The sequence below is a fragment of the Sus scrofa genome, chromosome 7 (genome assembly GCF_054392235.1).
Source record: "Sus scrofa isolate SSC_HxYL_T2T_F1_AM1 chromosome 7, Sscrofa_HxYL_maternal_Yorkshire_Landrace_v2.0, whole genome shotgun sequence".
NCBI classification, from domain to species: domain Eukaryota; kingdom Metazoa; phylum Chordata; class Mammalia; order Artiodactyla; family Suidae; genus Sus; species Sus scrofa.
In genome coordinates, this window is record NC_139389.1 from 36,095,781 (window position 1) to 36,111,459 (window position 15,679).

Genomic DNA, 15,679 nt, shown 5'->3' on the forward strand with positions numbered 1-15,679 from the left:
TAAACCCCCCTCCTCCCGGGAGGCCTGTGCGGGTGGGTCCTCCTTCAAAGATAAGACTCCCTTCCCAGGTGCCAAGGCCATGCTGACTCCCTGTGTACTTGCTGGTCTTTTTCTGAAACCTTGAAGGAACATATCCTTGACTTGTTTGATGTTCTTTGTTCTGACAAGACATGAAACTGTGTTGAAAATCCTGCTTCTCTGGAGCAGTTCCTCAGAGTGATCTGAAAGGCTGCCTTGCAGGTGAGTCCTCAGTTTAGCTTAAATAAAATTCTTTCTTGTTCCCGTTTTATTGATTATTGATTATTTTCATTGATGCCCCCACACACACCCCAGGTTTGTTTGTTAACTTAGTTATTTACGACGGAAAGAATATGACCATTTCTGCTCTTTGGAATTAATGATGCCCAAACAATTTACAAATAATAGCTAAATGTCTATGACTTCAATGGGTCCATAGCTTATCCTAGGGAGAAATTAAAGATGAAATTGTATATAATAGTTACTTTTATTGACTGTCAGTAATGTTCTGGGTACTTCTGCATGCTTATGTTATATGTGTATGGACATTTATTTCTAATATTCAGTGCAGTCCTGTGAGGCTGAAATCATTATTCCCATCCAAGCTTCAGAGTGCCATAAATTACTCAGCTAGTGACAGAGCTAGAATTAAACTGTGAGATGCTGCTGCGTTTGAAACTCAGATGGAGGCCACCCAGCAACCCAAGGGACTTTCTTGAAGGCCAAACACTTCAACAGGCTCTCACACTGAACCCCCACCCCCGCCCCCCCGCAGTACTCTTCATTTCAATAAATGACACCTCGAAGCACTCAGCTGTTCGGCCCAAGGTTCAGTTTAGCCCCAAACTTTGCAAAACGTCGCAACATTTTCTTTTCCTCCTTTCTTTGTTCACACATCCTACATCCATCCCCTCATCAGATCCTACCATCTTCACGGCTTGCCCAGAATAGGCTCTCACCCCTAAGCCACACTTTGCCCTGTGGAGATGCTGCAGTGAGCTACCTGCCAGTTTCCTCATTTCTATTCTTGAGCCCAGGCCTCCCCCCTCACCATATACTGTTTCCAAGATGTATGCAGAAGAAAACTTTTATTTCTTTTATTAATTTTTCTTAAGTGCTGTACCCACGGCGTATGGAGGTTCCCAGGCTAGAGGGTGACTTGGAGCTACAGCTGCCAGCCTACACCACAGCCACAGCAATGCGAGGTCTGAGCCACCTCTGCCACCTACACCACAGCTCACAGCAACACCAGATTCCCAAACCACTGAGTGAGGCCAGGGATCCAACCCGCATCCTCATGGTTACTAGTCAGATTCCTTTCTGCTGCACAACAGGAACTCCGCAGAGGAAAATTTTTAAAACGTAAATCTGATCATGCTGCTTTCTTGTCATCAAAACTTTCCGGTAGTGACATGAGTTGGCCTGTCCCTCCCTTGACCTCACCCGGTGTTCCCCTTACACTTTCTGCTCCAGCTTGAACGTCTTCCTCACTGGTCCCCAAATGTTCCGAGGGGCCCATGTCAGTGCCTTTCTGCCTGCTTTTCCTTTACCAGGAAAGCCCTTCTAGAGAGGCAGTGCTCTGGCCCAGGCTCTCCCGTTAGTGAGATGTTTGCCAAAGTCCCTGTCGGGAGAGACCGTCCCAGTTCTTCGGGTGGTGAAGCCTTTTCCTTACCTCCTTCTAGAGTCCTTATCTCTACCTGGCATGACTATTCATTTCTTTACATATTTCATTTTTCTGTCTTCTCCCACTACAATGCAAGCTTTATGAAAGTAGGTATTTGATCTGTTTTGTTCAGCGTTACATCTCCAGGACTATCAGAACAGTGCGTGAAATCAGAGGAAACAGTGAATGACTGAGGGAATGAAATAAAGGTATTGGCTACTTTAAAATCTAAGTCAAAAAAATAAAATTTACATGGCTTTACCTATTTTCTTTTACTTACTCTAAGAACTACCCTTCTCCTCAATTTTCTCATTCGGAATATATCCTTTTTCACCCATGCTTCCATCAACTTTCTATGCCTCTGTAGCTTACTGCTGTTTGCCTTGCACTCCAGGGATTCATTCACTATAAATTGGGATGCATGTCACAGGCATTCCAATTTTTGTAGCTACATGAAAAACTACAATGTTTTGCCAATCTTGTTCTTTTTCATGTGCCCCAAAGCCCTGTACTCTTTGATTAATAGCCGTGTTGACCACTATTTCTCTCTTTTAATTTCTGAAATAAAGATCTGACTGCTCATGCCTCTATTTGGAAGACAAAAACAGCACAGTGGCAATGCACATAAAGATGGTAAGTCTAGATCCTCAAAGATAAAAAAACAAAACGCAATCCCTTCAAGCCTGTGTGGATTATCCATTCATTTATCAAATACTTATTTCATACACACCATGCCTTAGGGTAGAGATGGCAGATGCAGGACAAGTCTCTGTGTTTCCAGATCACAAGGTAGAATATGGTTTCTGCTTCCAATTTTGCAATTTTCTGACTAAGATTTTACATATTGAGACCTGATGTTGTCCAAAAGATAATTTAGATGAACGCATTTCTCCTTTCCTCATAGAAATGGATTTTTAAACTTGACATATTTTCTTCACTCTTCAGCTATTAGTCAATGTTTCATATTTAATCAGTAACATTCCTAAAAACGAACATGTATTAATGTGCTGTTGATGACACCAATCAACTATTTTCACCTTGCTTTCGGGATTAAGTTTTGCTTGGTTAATATGCAGTCCATAAAATGTTTATATGTTTTGAATGCAGAGAATGTGTCAGTAGCTATCCTTGAAGAGTTCCTATTAGTGATCATGCACGACGTCACTTAGGAGGACAGCAGGTCTGTGGGTGGTTGAATGAAGCAAACACCTGCAGAGGAGCTGGGCAAGCTGTTACAGGTGCAGTGGGGCTGGGCCCTGGGACTATGCTCTTGCCTGCATCAATTCAGTGGAAAACCCACAGTGGACTTGCTAGGTGACACAAGTGAACAGTAAGTGTCCTCAATCGTTTTCACCATCTAGTAGGACAAACGGAAACAGGGACTAGAATAGTAGTGACCCGTGGAAAGCTAATGGCCTGGATGATACAGTGGCTGGAAAGGAAGGAGCTACTCAGAGACACTGCTGCTCAGTCTATATATGTTTTGAGTTCTGAATTCACACCTGCCAGTTCCACGTCTTTCATATCATGAAAGAGAGAGTAGGAGATGTAAAAGAAAGATGAATTAAATCATCACCAAAGTTTATAATATAATCCCATTGTATTTGTCAAATACTTCTGAGTTATGTTCATCTATCATGTCCCAGGAGAATCTTCTAAATACATGACGATTCATATTATGTTTAGAAGTATTTCCGTTTTGAGATTGAGCAAGTCTTCTAAAGATAAGAAAACCTCAAGAATGCTTGTTTCTTAAAGCAGAAGCTATTTAACTGGTACTAACCACAATGATGGCACCTGTACAATGAAAGCGTTCCTCAAAATGTCCTCATTTAAATGCACACCACATCCTGCTGCAATGACACGTGTTTTCTGCAACAAACATCACCTGCTGTATTCACGGTATATGAATGTCTTGGAAGCTTAGCCTGTTCCCCAGCCAATTTAACTCCTCCTAACAACTGTTTACTCAAGGTACTTACATACTCTTCATACCCCTCATGGGCTGGCGGAGGGGGTGCCCTGTATCCGGGCACTGTTGGTGACCCCCGGGCTCGCGGGGCAGGGACGCCTCTTGCTACAGGGGGCACAGGAAGGGCGCCACGGGTCACAGTGGTCCCTCGAGGGGTGAGCACACCTCGTCCAGGCGGTGGGGGAGGAGGAATGGCACCCCCACGGCCCCTAGGAGAAACAGGTCACGTACAGATGAGAAACGAGTGATGAGAGGAAGAAATTAAAGCAGGCAAAGCTCTCATCTTACAGCTTCCATACAATGGGAAGAAAATCAGGCTTATCTCTGCCTGTGTGAGTGTAAGAGTGAGTGTGGCTTTAAGTGTGAGTGTGGGTCTGTGAGTCTAAGTGTGGGTGGGTGTGTGAGAGTGAGCGTGGGTGTATGAGTGCGAGAATGTGTGTGAGTATGAGAATGTGGGTGTGGTTTTGTGAATGTATGTGTGGCTGAGATTCTTTTAAAGGACTTTTTGTTGTTGTTCTTTTTTCTTTTTTGGCCATGCTGAAACCTGGAAGTTCCCAGGCCAGGGATTGAACCTTCACCATAGCACGGACCCAAGCCACAGCAGTGACAATGCCCGATGCTTAACAGTTAGGCCACTAGGGAACTCTAGATATAAAGCATTTTGACCTCCACAGAATATGCTTTGTAGTACTGGTTATGACTTATTGTGAAAAGCACGTAAAACACTTTGACGTTGTCTTTAAAACACTCAAATTCAAAGCAGAGGAAACAAAATTCAACCCACACTGATTTTTATTCCAGCTTTACCAAGAAGGCTCAAATCATAGGCTTGGCAAACATAAGACTCCTTGGACCATCCACAGCTGCTAAATGCCCAGGTCTCTGCTGAGCTGGAGGTTGTTGACAGTGATGTGCCGTTTTGTCACTTATAAAAAAATCTGTCTGCACATAAGTAAAATGTGGAACTCAAATCATTGTGATATCATTCTGACTATTACAGAGCTTAAGCTTGAGGTCACTTGAACCACAACCCTTTGTCGCTGATTTATCATTATGCATATAACCCCCTGAACTGGTACAGTCCCTGAAATGATTTATTTCCAATGGTAACTATGGTGCTAGTGAAACACATTAGGACTCTGCAATGAAAATAATACACTGAATACTTGGTACTGCAGTGCCTGACACAAAAGTCACTTGTACTAAAAGCGTAAGATCAAATGGTTGCAGTCAATTCTAATGGTATTCTGAGGCCTTGGGAAAGGTTGAGTGTTTGTCTGAAGCCCTTGGGCAAAAGCGTGGTTATTTCACTTTTTATTATGTCTGAAAGGTTGTCCTCCAGAAAGCACTGCTTTCAGCAAGAACACTAAAGCTTTGTGGGAACTGATGATCTCTGCAATGTCAACGACTGCCCTGTCTGAATGCACGCACAGGTGGGGACACAGGTCACGCTTCCTGCTCTGAAGAGTGGTCAGCTGGCTCGTGAGCTTTTACGAGTTAACAGTAAGAATGCTGGTAAAGCTCTGAAAAGTTTTGATTATAGAGGGATGAATAGAGACATTATTAGAGAACTTATTGTGAGTCTAGAATAGACTAGGGGAAAGTGGAACACAACAGACCCTGAGGCCCAGGGCCCACTTCAAGCACAGCAGAGCTGGGACCACAATATGCCCCATCACTGTGACAATATAAAAGCCCATCCGTAAAGTGGATACAGAGACTAATTTTACCTTCACACGCACCTCATATGCAGTGTGTGTATACATTCAGGTTTGCCCAGAAGAGTTCAAGGTTACAACTGTTGTCCTAGTTTAGCATTTTAATACCCTTAAAAGGGCCCACACAAAAGTATGCATAGTAAATCCTATGTCACCCTACTTTAAACTGTATTCACACGTCCTGTCTATACCACTGAATAATCATTGGTAAGTATTTTAACTCCCCGAGCTCGAGATGGATTTTTTTTTCCTAATAGGTAAAGTAAGATTTCTGAATCAGGAACAGTTTCTCATACCTTAATTTAAATTAATTAATTAATTAAAAAATTATTGGAGGTAGTTCACGTTGTGTCTCAGTGGTTAACAAACCCAAATGGTATCCATGAGGATATGGGGTTCGATCCCTGGCCTTGCTCAGTGGGTTGAGGATCTGGTGTTGCCTTGAGCTGTGGTGTGGGTCTCAGACATGGCTTGGATCCTGTGTGGCTGTGTCTGTGGTTTAGGCGGGCAGCTACAGCTCCGATTCGACCCCTAGCCTGGGAACCTCCATATGCCACGCGTGCGGCCCTAAAAAGACCAAGGACAAAAAATAAAAAAAAATTTAAAATAAATAAAAATTATTGGAGTGTAGTTGACTTACAATGTATTAGTTTCAGGTGTATGGCAAGGTGAATCAGTGATATGCATTCATTCTTTTTTCCCATATAAGTTATTAAAGAACATTGAGTAGATTTCCCTGTTCTATACAGCAGGTCATTGCCAGTTACTTGTACTATTGACACACAGTAGCGTGTATATGCCAATCTCATCTTCCCAATTTATTCCTCCTCTCCTTTGGTATGAAGTGAAACTTGGAGCTTTATGTTATAAATCCAACTGGGGGGATAGTATCGCTTTTGAAAATAAAATTGTTTTTAATTTAATATTATTAGAGTATAGTGACCCTCAATGTTGAATTAGTTTCAGGTATACAGTCAAGTGAATCACTCATACATATCAAATATCCATTCTTTTTCCCCACATAGGTTATTAAAACTATAGGTAGATTAGATTAGATTTCGAGTAGACTTCCCTGTGCATTACGGTAGTTTCTCATTAATCATCTCTTTTATACATCGGTGTGTATATGTTGTTCCCATCCTCCCAATTCTTTCTTCCAACAATTTCAACTATGGTAACCATAAGACTGGTTTTGAAATCTGTTTCTGTTTTATAAACAAGTTCTTTTGTGTCATTTTTATTAGATTCTACATATAAGTGATATCACATGATATATGTCTTTCTTTGACTTACTTCACTCACTGTGATAATCTCTAGGTCCATCCATATTGCTTCATTTGGCAATATTTCATTTTTAGGGCTGAATAATATTCCACTCTGTGTGTGTGTGTGTGTGTGTGTGTGTGTACCACATTTCTATCCTCTGTAGGTCGACACCTAGGTTATTTCCATGTCTTGGCTTCTATGAAAAGTGCCAAAATGTACGCTGGAGGGCATGTATGTTTTTGGATTATGGTTTTCTCTGGCTAGATGCCCAGGAGTGGGGTTGCTGGATCATATGGTTGTTCTATATTTAGTTTTTTAAGGAACCTCCATACTCTCCTCCAAAGTGCTTGCAGCAATTTACATTCTCACCGACAGTGTAGGAGGGTAACTGTTTCCCCACAACCTCTCCAGCATTAATTGTTTGAAGAGTTTTTGATGGTGGCCATTCTGACTGGTGTGACGTGGTACCTCACTGTAGTTTTGATTAGCATGTCTCTATAATTAGTGATGTTGAGCATGTTTTCATGTGTTTTTTGGCCATCCGTCTGTCTTCTTTGGAGAAATGTCTATTTAGGTCTTCTGCCCATTTCTTGATTTTTTTTTTTTAAATAGAAAGCTCCATGAGATGTTTGTATATTTTGGAGATTATTCCCTTGTCAGTCACTTTGTTTGCAAAGATTTTCTCCCATTTCTCCATTCATGCTTTTACATGTAGCCATCTAGTTTTCCCAGCACCACTTATTAGAGAGACTTTCTTTCCTCTACTGTATATTTTTGCCTCCTCTGTCATAGATTAGCTAACCACAGTTGGGTGGGTTTATCTCTTAGCTCTCTATCCTGTTCCATTGACCCATTTATGTATTTGTGCAAGTATCATACTGTTTTGATGATTGTAGCTTTGTAGTACAGGCTGAAATCAGGGGCCTGGATTCCTCCAGCTCTATTTTTCAAGACTGCTTTGGTTATTCAGGGCTTTTGTGTTATCATACAAATTAAGAAAAAAAATTGTTCTAGTTCTGTGCAAAATGTTATTGGTAATTTGATAGGGATTGCACTTAATATGTAGACTGCCCTCAGCAGTATAGTCATTTTGATAATATTGATCCTTCCATCCAAGAACATGGTATATATTCCCACCAAATGGTGTCATCTTCAGTTTCTTTCAGCAGGATCTTATAGTTTTCAGAGCACAGGTCTTTTATCTCCCCAGTTAGCCCATCTGGCTGACAGCAGTCTCTGGCCCCTCTGGCCACAGGCATGGGTGAATCACCATCTCTGTAGACCACTTTGGGAACCACTGCCTTATATGTATCATCTGACTTAAAAATCTTGACAAGCCTGTTATGTAATGTAATCATTTCTAAGCTATTTTAAAGGCTAAGAATCAAGTCATAGAAAGCACAAATTTACCTCTTCTCTACCAATCTGGATACATTTTATTTCTTTTCTTTGTCTGATTACTGTGGCTAGGACTTCCAAAACTACGTTGAATAAAAATAGTGAGAGTGGGCATCCTTCTCTTGTTCCAGATTTTAGTGGGGAGGCTTTCAGCTTTTCTCTATCGAGTAGTATATTGGTTGTAGGTATGTCATAATGGCCTTTATTATGTTAAGATATGCCCCCTCTATACCCACTTTGGTAAGAGTTTTTATTATGAACGGATGCTGGGTTTTGTTAAATGCGTTTTCTAAGTCTAGCGAGATGATCATGTGGCTTTTTACTTTTCTTTTGTTAATGTGCTGTTTGACATGGGTTGATTTGTGTATGTTGAACCATCCTTGTGAATTTGGGGTGAAAACCACTTAATCATTTTTCATTAAATCATTAACATGGTTCATATTTTAGAATAAAACTTCACTGAAACTGAAATCTTAAATGGTCTACTCAAATATACAAATGTAATATTACATTAAGGAACATCAGTAACAACAAAATCTTTTAATATGATGATTTCATAATCTCAAAAGCATGTTAGTGCATTATTTTCTAAGACGGTCCCATTTCCAAGGAATATAGAATACAAAAACTTGTGTATCTATAGTCATAGGTTACACCATAAAAACTGCCCAAATTACCATTTTTGAACTACAAAAGTGATAATTTCATAATTTAAACCACATAATTTAATCAACTTAAGATTACCTACAATGATGTTATTTTATAACACATCATGATGAGGTTAGAAATGTACAAGGTTATAAGAGGCTGATTCATCAAAAAGCATGTCTGTAAAGACGTTGTTTTATCACATTAATTTTTAGCAAATAAATTAATATTCTTGGGTATACAAAACTCACTTAAAATTTTTTAAAGAAAAAAATGTGAAAAACATCAATGAAATATTTTCAGAATTTTTTCCTTTAGTCGAAAAGTAATTTCCATAATTGCCACATTTTATTTTTAGATAGTCAATTATTTCTTGATACTCTAGTTAGAAATTTATTATTCTTAATTTCTTCTTTCTGATAAAGCTAATATTTTTTGAGGTGTAACAAATATTTAAAACAATGGTATTTACAGACCATTGAAAATATTTGGGGATAATTTAAAAATAAATTGAATGAATCAGGAAAGTATCTTAGGATCTCTTAAGATGATTTTTAGGCAATATATGAAATAGTACTCTAAATCTATGTCATTTAGAGGTTTGAAGGCTGACTATAACAGGGTAAAGGGAATGACAGAATCACACAGTCTGTGTGAAGTCTGTGAGTATTTTTCACTTTACTTCTTTTTGAAACAATGCTTTCTTTCCTTTTTTTTGGGGGGGGGTCTTTTAAGGGCCACACCCACAGCATATTGAGGTTCCCAGGCTAGGGGTTGAATTGGAAATGTACCTCTGGCCTACACCACAGCCATAGCAACGCTAGATCGGATGCCCATCTGTGACCTACACCACAGCTCATGGTAACACTGGATCCTTAACCAAAACAATGCTTTCTGTTGAAAGCTTGATGAATACAGAACCCTATAAAACAAGTTCTGATGCAGAAAGATTCCAATTTCTTTGCAAAGTGAACAGTATCAAATAAAATCTTCTGTAATGACCAAGGACATTGCAGAGTCAAATACAACTAAACTTTAAATGTTTTTATCATTAGCCATGTAAGGAGTGTGCTTCTGGTCTTCTGGATTGGTGGTACATATATTGTCTGTCTGTCTATCTATTTATCTATCTATCTATCTATCTATCTATCTATCAATCATCTATCTATCTATCTATCTATATATATATATCTATATATCTATCTATCTATCTAAATATCTACCTACCTACAGATTCCGCTATTCTCACCTATCTCTCCACCTATCAGGAGAGACTGTATCAATTCAAGGGGCACATGAGGTACAGACAGTATCTATAATTTTCTCTTCATGCAACATCATCATGGTTCAAAGAAGCATATGATTGTGTCATCTGCATGCTCTAATTCTGGGGACAAAACCAAAAAGTAGAAAGTCCCAGATTTGCTCTTCTTATTTTCTTGGGATAGTTGTCAAGAGTTCATTCAGACTCTGAATTTTGGAGTCAGACTGGCTGTGTGACCTCAGGCATACTGCTTATACCTTTCTCAATTGCTTACCTGTTAATAATGCTTAACCTTACTATGGAGGATTTGAGAAGTTAATTTATGTAAAACTCTTATAAGCTGTAATAAACATCTGTTGTGACTGCTTTTGTGGTGGTGATTATTGTTGCTGATATTGCTCTTGTTTATTTCTAGCTGTGATCATGCCACAGAAGAGCTCAGCAAAGGATTGCTGTCCTTATTTGCTGTTAATTTATTGAAAGTAGAAACTAATGTACCTTGAAGGAGCTGTGGGAGCAATCCTGATCCCTCTGCCTCTAATACCTCTGCCACGCCCAGAGTCCTCTGAGCCGTTTAAGTAAGACAGTTCACGTAGTTGTTCCTGACGAATTTCATCATTGTAGTCCTAGAACAAAAAACATGAGCTGATGAGTCAAAATGGGGTGTGGGCTTCTTAGAACTGAAGAAACACAGTAAGAAAGGAAAATTTCCATCTCTTTTCTGAAGCCTTACATACAAAAATCTACAATAATGTAAATGTAAATATCCTATTTTTATAAAGAGAAATTGAAGTCGCTTCTTTTATCAAGGAAGTACTTAGCAGAAAATCAGATGAGAGATGCTGGGATGTCACTTAATACTTTATCTAGGAAAGGAAAGACAGCAACATAGAACAAGTTCTTGGAGTGTACCAAGGTTATGGCTTTTAATATGGGCATTACTGAAAAGCAGCTTTGCTGGAGCAGCTTAGACTGTGAATGACTGCATGATACTCAAATAGTTCCTGATATATTAATTAAAAAGGGGCAATCCCAAGGGCCAAAGTAGATACTGTGTGAAAATAATAAAAAGTGCAAATAAATAAGAGAGTTTCAGACAACCGCGAAGCTGTGCAATCCAACAGGACAATTTGATGGGCAATGTTTAAAAACCAGGAATTTTCTATGGGTTTGAGATTGGGCTGTTGAAGAGTAACAGCCATAGCAGAAAGTAAACTTCACAGTAAAAACCTGAGATTTGGACAAAGTCAAAGGGATTCACTCTCCATCAGTGGGAAATATATCCGTCATTTCATTAATAGGACCAAGAGTGGACCTGAGACTTTGAAGATGACTGCTGCCTTGAAGAAACAAGGGTCAGCCTTACCCATTTCTCTTGTTACTGACATGTGCGCACGTGTGCATGCGTGCGCGCGCGCGCACACACACACACACACACACACGTACACACATGCACACACATGGTGGGACAATACCCAACTGAGTAATTGGTTACTGTTGCCAAATAGGCAATCTTCCGAGTAACTTCTTTTTCAGTAAGTATGTGCTTAAGTGACAGCCACGAAGTGTCCAGGAGTTGAGACACCGTGGACCCACCCATCAGAACAATTGCAGAGGGCAGGGTAAGAGCAATGATGTCAGAGGTCTGGTTGTCGATACCTGGCCGAGCCCAGTTAGCTCTGCACATGGGAGTTACTGAGTCACTTCCTGCACAGACTGGCCTCGAAGACAGAGGGTATGCATTCAGCCCAATCATTCCTAAGGCACAGGTTTATTGCATGCTCTCCAAACTGCCTTGTTCACAAGCAATAGTACTAGTCACTCCAAAGCATTTATTTTCTTTTTTTTTCACACATTGCTTTCATGTTTATCCTGTTCAGCACTTGATTATAGTGATAAGAGGCTCATAGAAGTTGACTAACAGAGGAACTATACAGTAGAAAATTATAGTTTCTAATGAGTCACATATTATTCAATTGCTACCTCTTAATTTTCACACCCAAGCAACAACCAACCTGAACAATACTCTTTTATTAGGATCAAGGAATGTAATGAATTTCAACTTTTTTTTTCTTTTTGTCATGCCCATGGCACGTGAAATTTCCCAGGCCAAGAATCCAACCCACGCCACAGCAGTAACTTGAGCTGCTTCAGTGACAACAGCAGATCCTTAACACACTGAGCCACCAGAGAACTCCGTGAAGTACTACTTCTGACTGAACAGAGAAGTCACCATCAAAATGAAAAATTAATTCCATAGTTTTCCCATCCAATGTTCCTAATTTGAAAGTGGATCTTGGAGACAGGATTAAGATGGTGGAATAGAAGGACTGGAGCCCACCTCTCATAAAAACAACAGAATTACAACCAAATGATGAACAACCTTCAACCAAATGGACTAGAAACTTTCAAAAAAAGATGTCCTCCTCCAGAAGACAAAGAGGAGGCCACATCAAGATGGTAGGATGTATGATTATGTGATATAAACAACCCCCTACTTGCTGGGTGGGAAGCCCACAGACTGGAAAGTAACTGTACCACAGAGACTCACCTACAGGAGTGAGAGTTCTGAACTCCACATCAGGTCCCCATGCCTGGGGATCCAGCATTAGAAGAAAGAGCCCCCAGAGCATCTGGCACTGAAGGCCAGTAGGGCTTGTGCTCAAGAGCTCCATGTGACTGGGGGAAATGGAGACCCATTCTTGAAAGATGCACACAGGCTTTCATATGCACTGGGTCCAATGGCAAAGCAGAGACTCCATAGGAATCTGGGTCAGACCTGACTGTAGCTCTTGGAGGATCTCCTGGGAAAACAGGGGCTTACTGTGGCTCATTGTGGGGGAAGGATATTGGAGGCAATAAATAGTCTCAGGAATATTCAGCAGCATGTGTTCATCTGGCGGTGGCCATTTTTGGAAAAACTGGCCCCACCCATCAGCACTGAGAAGCATCAGGCTAAACAATAATCCAGGTGGGATCATAGCTCCACTCATCAGTAAACAGGCTGCCTAAAGACCCACCATGCACACACCACCTCTAATCTCACCCAGAGACAAAGCACAATCCACCAGAGAAATAAGAATCAGCCCCACCTACCAGTGGGCAGGCACTAGTCCCTCCCATGAGGAAGCTTATAGCAAGCCCTCATACCAACTTTAGCCACAAGGGAGATGGCCATCAGAAGCAAGAGAGGCTACAACTCTATTGTCTGCAAAAAGGAGACTACACCAAAAACCTATAGAAATGAAAAGGCAGAGAACTATAACTCATATAATAGAGCCAGAAAAAACAACAACAGGAAAACAGCTAAATGATCTGGAGATTATCAGCCTCCAGGAAAAAGACTTTAGACTGATGATGCTGAAGATGATGTAAGACATTAGAAATAAACTGGAGGCAAAAATTTACAATTTACAGCAAACACTGAGCAAAGAAATACAAGATTTAAAGTTTAAGCAAGCAGAGATGCAAAATAAAATAACTGAAATAAAAAATTCATTAGAAGTCACCAACAGCAGAATACAGGAGGCAGAAGAAAAAAATAAGAGAGGTAGAGGACAGACCAGTGGAAATCACTGATGTGGAACAAAATAGAGAAAAAAGATTGAAAATAAATGAAGAGAGTCTCAGAGAATTCTGGGACAACATTAAATGGACAAATATCCATATAATAGGGGTGCAAGAAGAAGAAGAGAGAGAGAATGAGATAGAAAAAATATTCAAAGAGATAATAGCCAAAAATTTCCCTAACATGGGAAAGGAACCACTCACTCAAATCCAGGAAGCACAAGTACCATATAAAATAAAACAAGGAGGAATACCCTGAGACACACATTAATCAAACTGACCAAAATTAAAGACAGAGAGAAAATATTGAAAGCAGCTAGGGAAAAGAAACATTACATACAAGGAAACCCCGATAAGGTTATCAGTAGATTTTTCAGCAGAAACTCTGCAGGCCAGAAGGGAGCGGCGTGATATACTTAATGTGATGAAAGGAAAAAACCTCCAACCAAGATTACTTTACCCAGAAAGGCTCTCATTCAGATTTGAAAGAGAAATCAAAAGCTTCACAGATAAGCAAAAGCTAAGAGAATTCAGCAACACTAAATCAGATTTACAACAAATACTAAAGGAACTTCTCTAGGCAGAAAAGAAAAGGCCACAACCAGAAACAAAAATACCACAAATGACAAGGCTCGCCTGTAAAGGCATATATACAGTAAATGTAGGAAATCATCCCTGAGCAAATATACTACCAAAATCAGAAATCATGAGAAGAGGTGGGTACAAATTCAGGACACTAGAGATGACTTGAAATTAAGAGACCAACAACTGAAAACAATGATATATACATACATACATATATATACATATATGTATATATAGACTCCTATATCAAAACTTCAGTGTAACTGCAAACCAAATATCTACAATTGATACACACACACACATAAGAAAAATCAACTCAAATACAACACTAAAGATAGTCTTCAAATGACAAGAGTAGAGAACAAGAGAAGAAGGGATAAAAAAAAGAGCAACAAAAATAAATTTTAAAAAGTTAATAAAATGGCAATAAGAACATACATATCAATAATTACCTTAAATATAAATGGACTAAATGCCCCAACCAAAAGACATAGACTGGATGAATGGATACAAAAACCAGATCCATATATATGCTGCCTTCAAGAGACCCACTTCACTTCTAGGGACATATACAAATTGAAAGTGAGAGGATGGAAGAAAATATTTCATGCAAATGGGGATCAAAAGAAAGCTGGAGTATCAATACTCATAACAGACAAAATAGATCTTAAAATAAGGAATATTATAAGAGACAAAGAAGGACATTACATAATGATCAAAGGACCGAATCAAGAAGAAGATATAACAATTGTAAATATATATGCACCCCACATAGGATTACCTCAATATATAAGGCAACTGCTAACAACCTTAAAAGGAGAAACTGACAATAACACAATAATAGTGGGGGACTGTAACACCCCTGTTTACAGCAACAGACATATCATCCAGACAGAAAATCAATAAGGATACACCGGCCCTGAATGAAGCATTAGACCAGATGGACTTTATAGATATTTATGGGACATTGCATCCAAAAGCCACAGAATGCACATTCTTCTCAAGAACACATGGAACATTCTCTAGGATTGATCACATCCTGGGCTACAAATCAAGTCTTGGTAACTTTAAGAAAATTGAAATCATATCAAGCATCTTTTCCAACCACAACACTATACAACTGGAAATCAACAACAAGAAAAAAACTGCAAAAAAAAAACCAAACACATGGAGACTAAACAACATGCTACTAAACAACCAATGGATCACTGAAGAAATCAAAGAGGAAATTAAAAAATACCTAGAAGCGAATGACAACAAAGATACAACACTCCAAAACCTATGGGATGCAGCAAAAGCTGTTCTAATAGGAAAGTTATAGCAATACAAGCCCACCTCTGGAAACAATAAAACAAGCTAACTTTACATCTAAAGCAGCTCGAGAGAGAAGAACAGTTAGTAGAAGGAAAGAAATCATAAAGATCAGAGCAGGAATCAATGAAATAAAAATGAAGCAAACCATAGAAAAGATCAATGAAATGAAAAGCTGGTTCTTTGAAAAGAGCAACACAATTGATAAAGCCTTAGCCAGACTTATCAAGAAAAAAAGAGAGAGGACTCAAATCAGTAAAATTAGAAAT

At 39.4% G+C, this 15,679-nt stretch overlaps 1 protein-coding gene across 5 annotated transcripts in view; it reads right to left on the reverse strand.

Moving 5' to 3' along the window:
* The window catches only part of KHDRBS2 (KH RNA binding domain containing, signal transduction associated 2), a 523,676-nt gene that overhangs the window by 157,838 nt on the left and 350,159 nt on the right, over positions 1-15,679 (reverse strand). For all 5 annotated transcript variants that reach the window (XM_084966947.1, XM_084966946.1, XM_084966945.1 and 2 more), the window contains 2 exons: positions 10,446-10,573; positions 3,664-3,862 (listed from right to left, as the gene is read on the reverse strand). In XM_084966947.1, the coding sequence (XP_084823073.1) occupies positions 3,664-3,862; positions 10,446-10,573 (327 nt within the window). The remainder of the gene's footprint in view (positions 1-3,663; positions 3,863-10,445; positions 10,574-15,679) is intronic.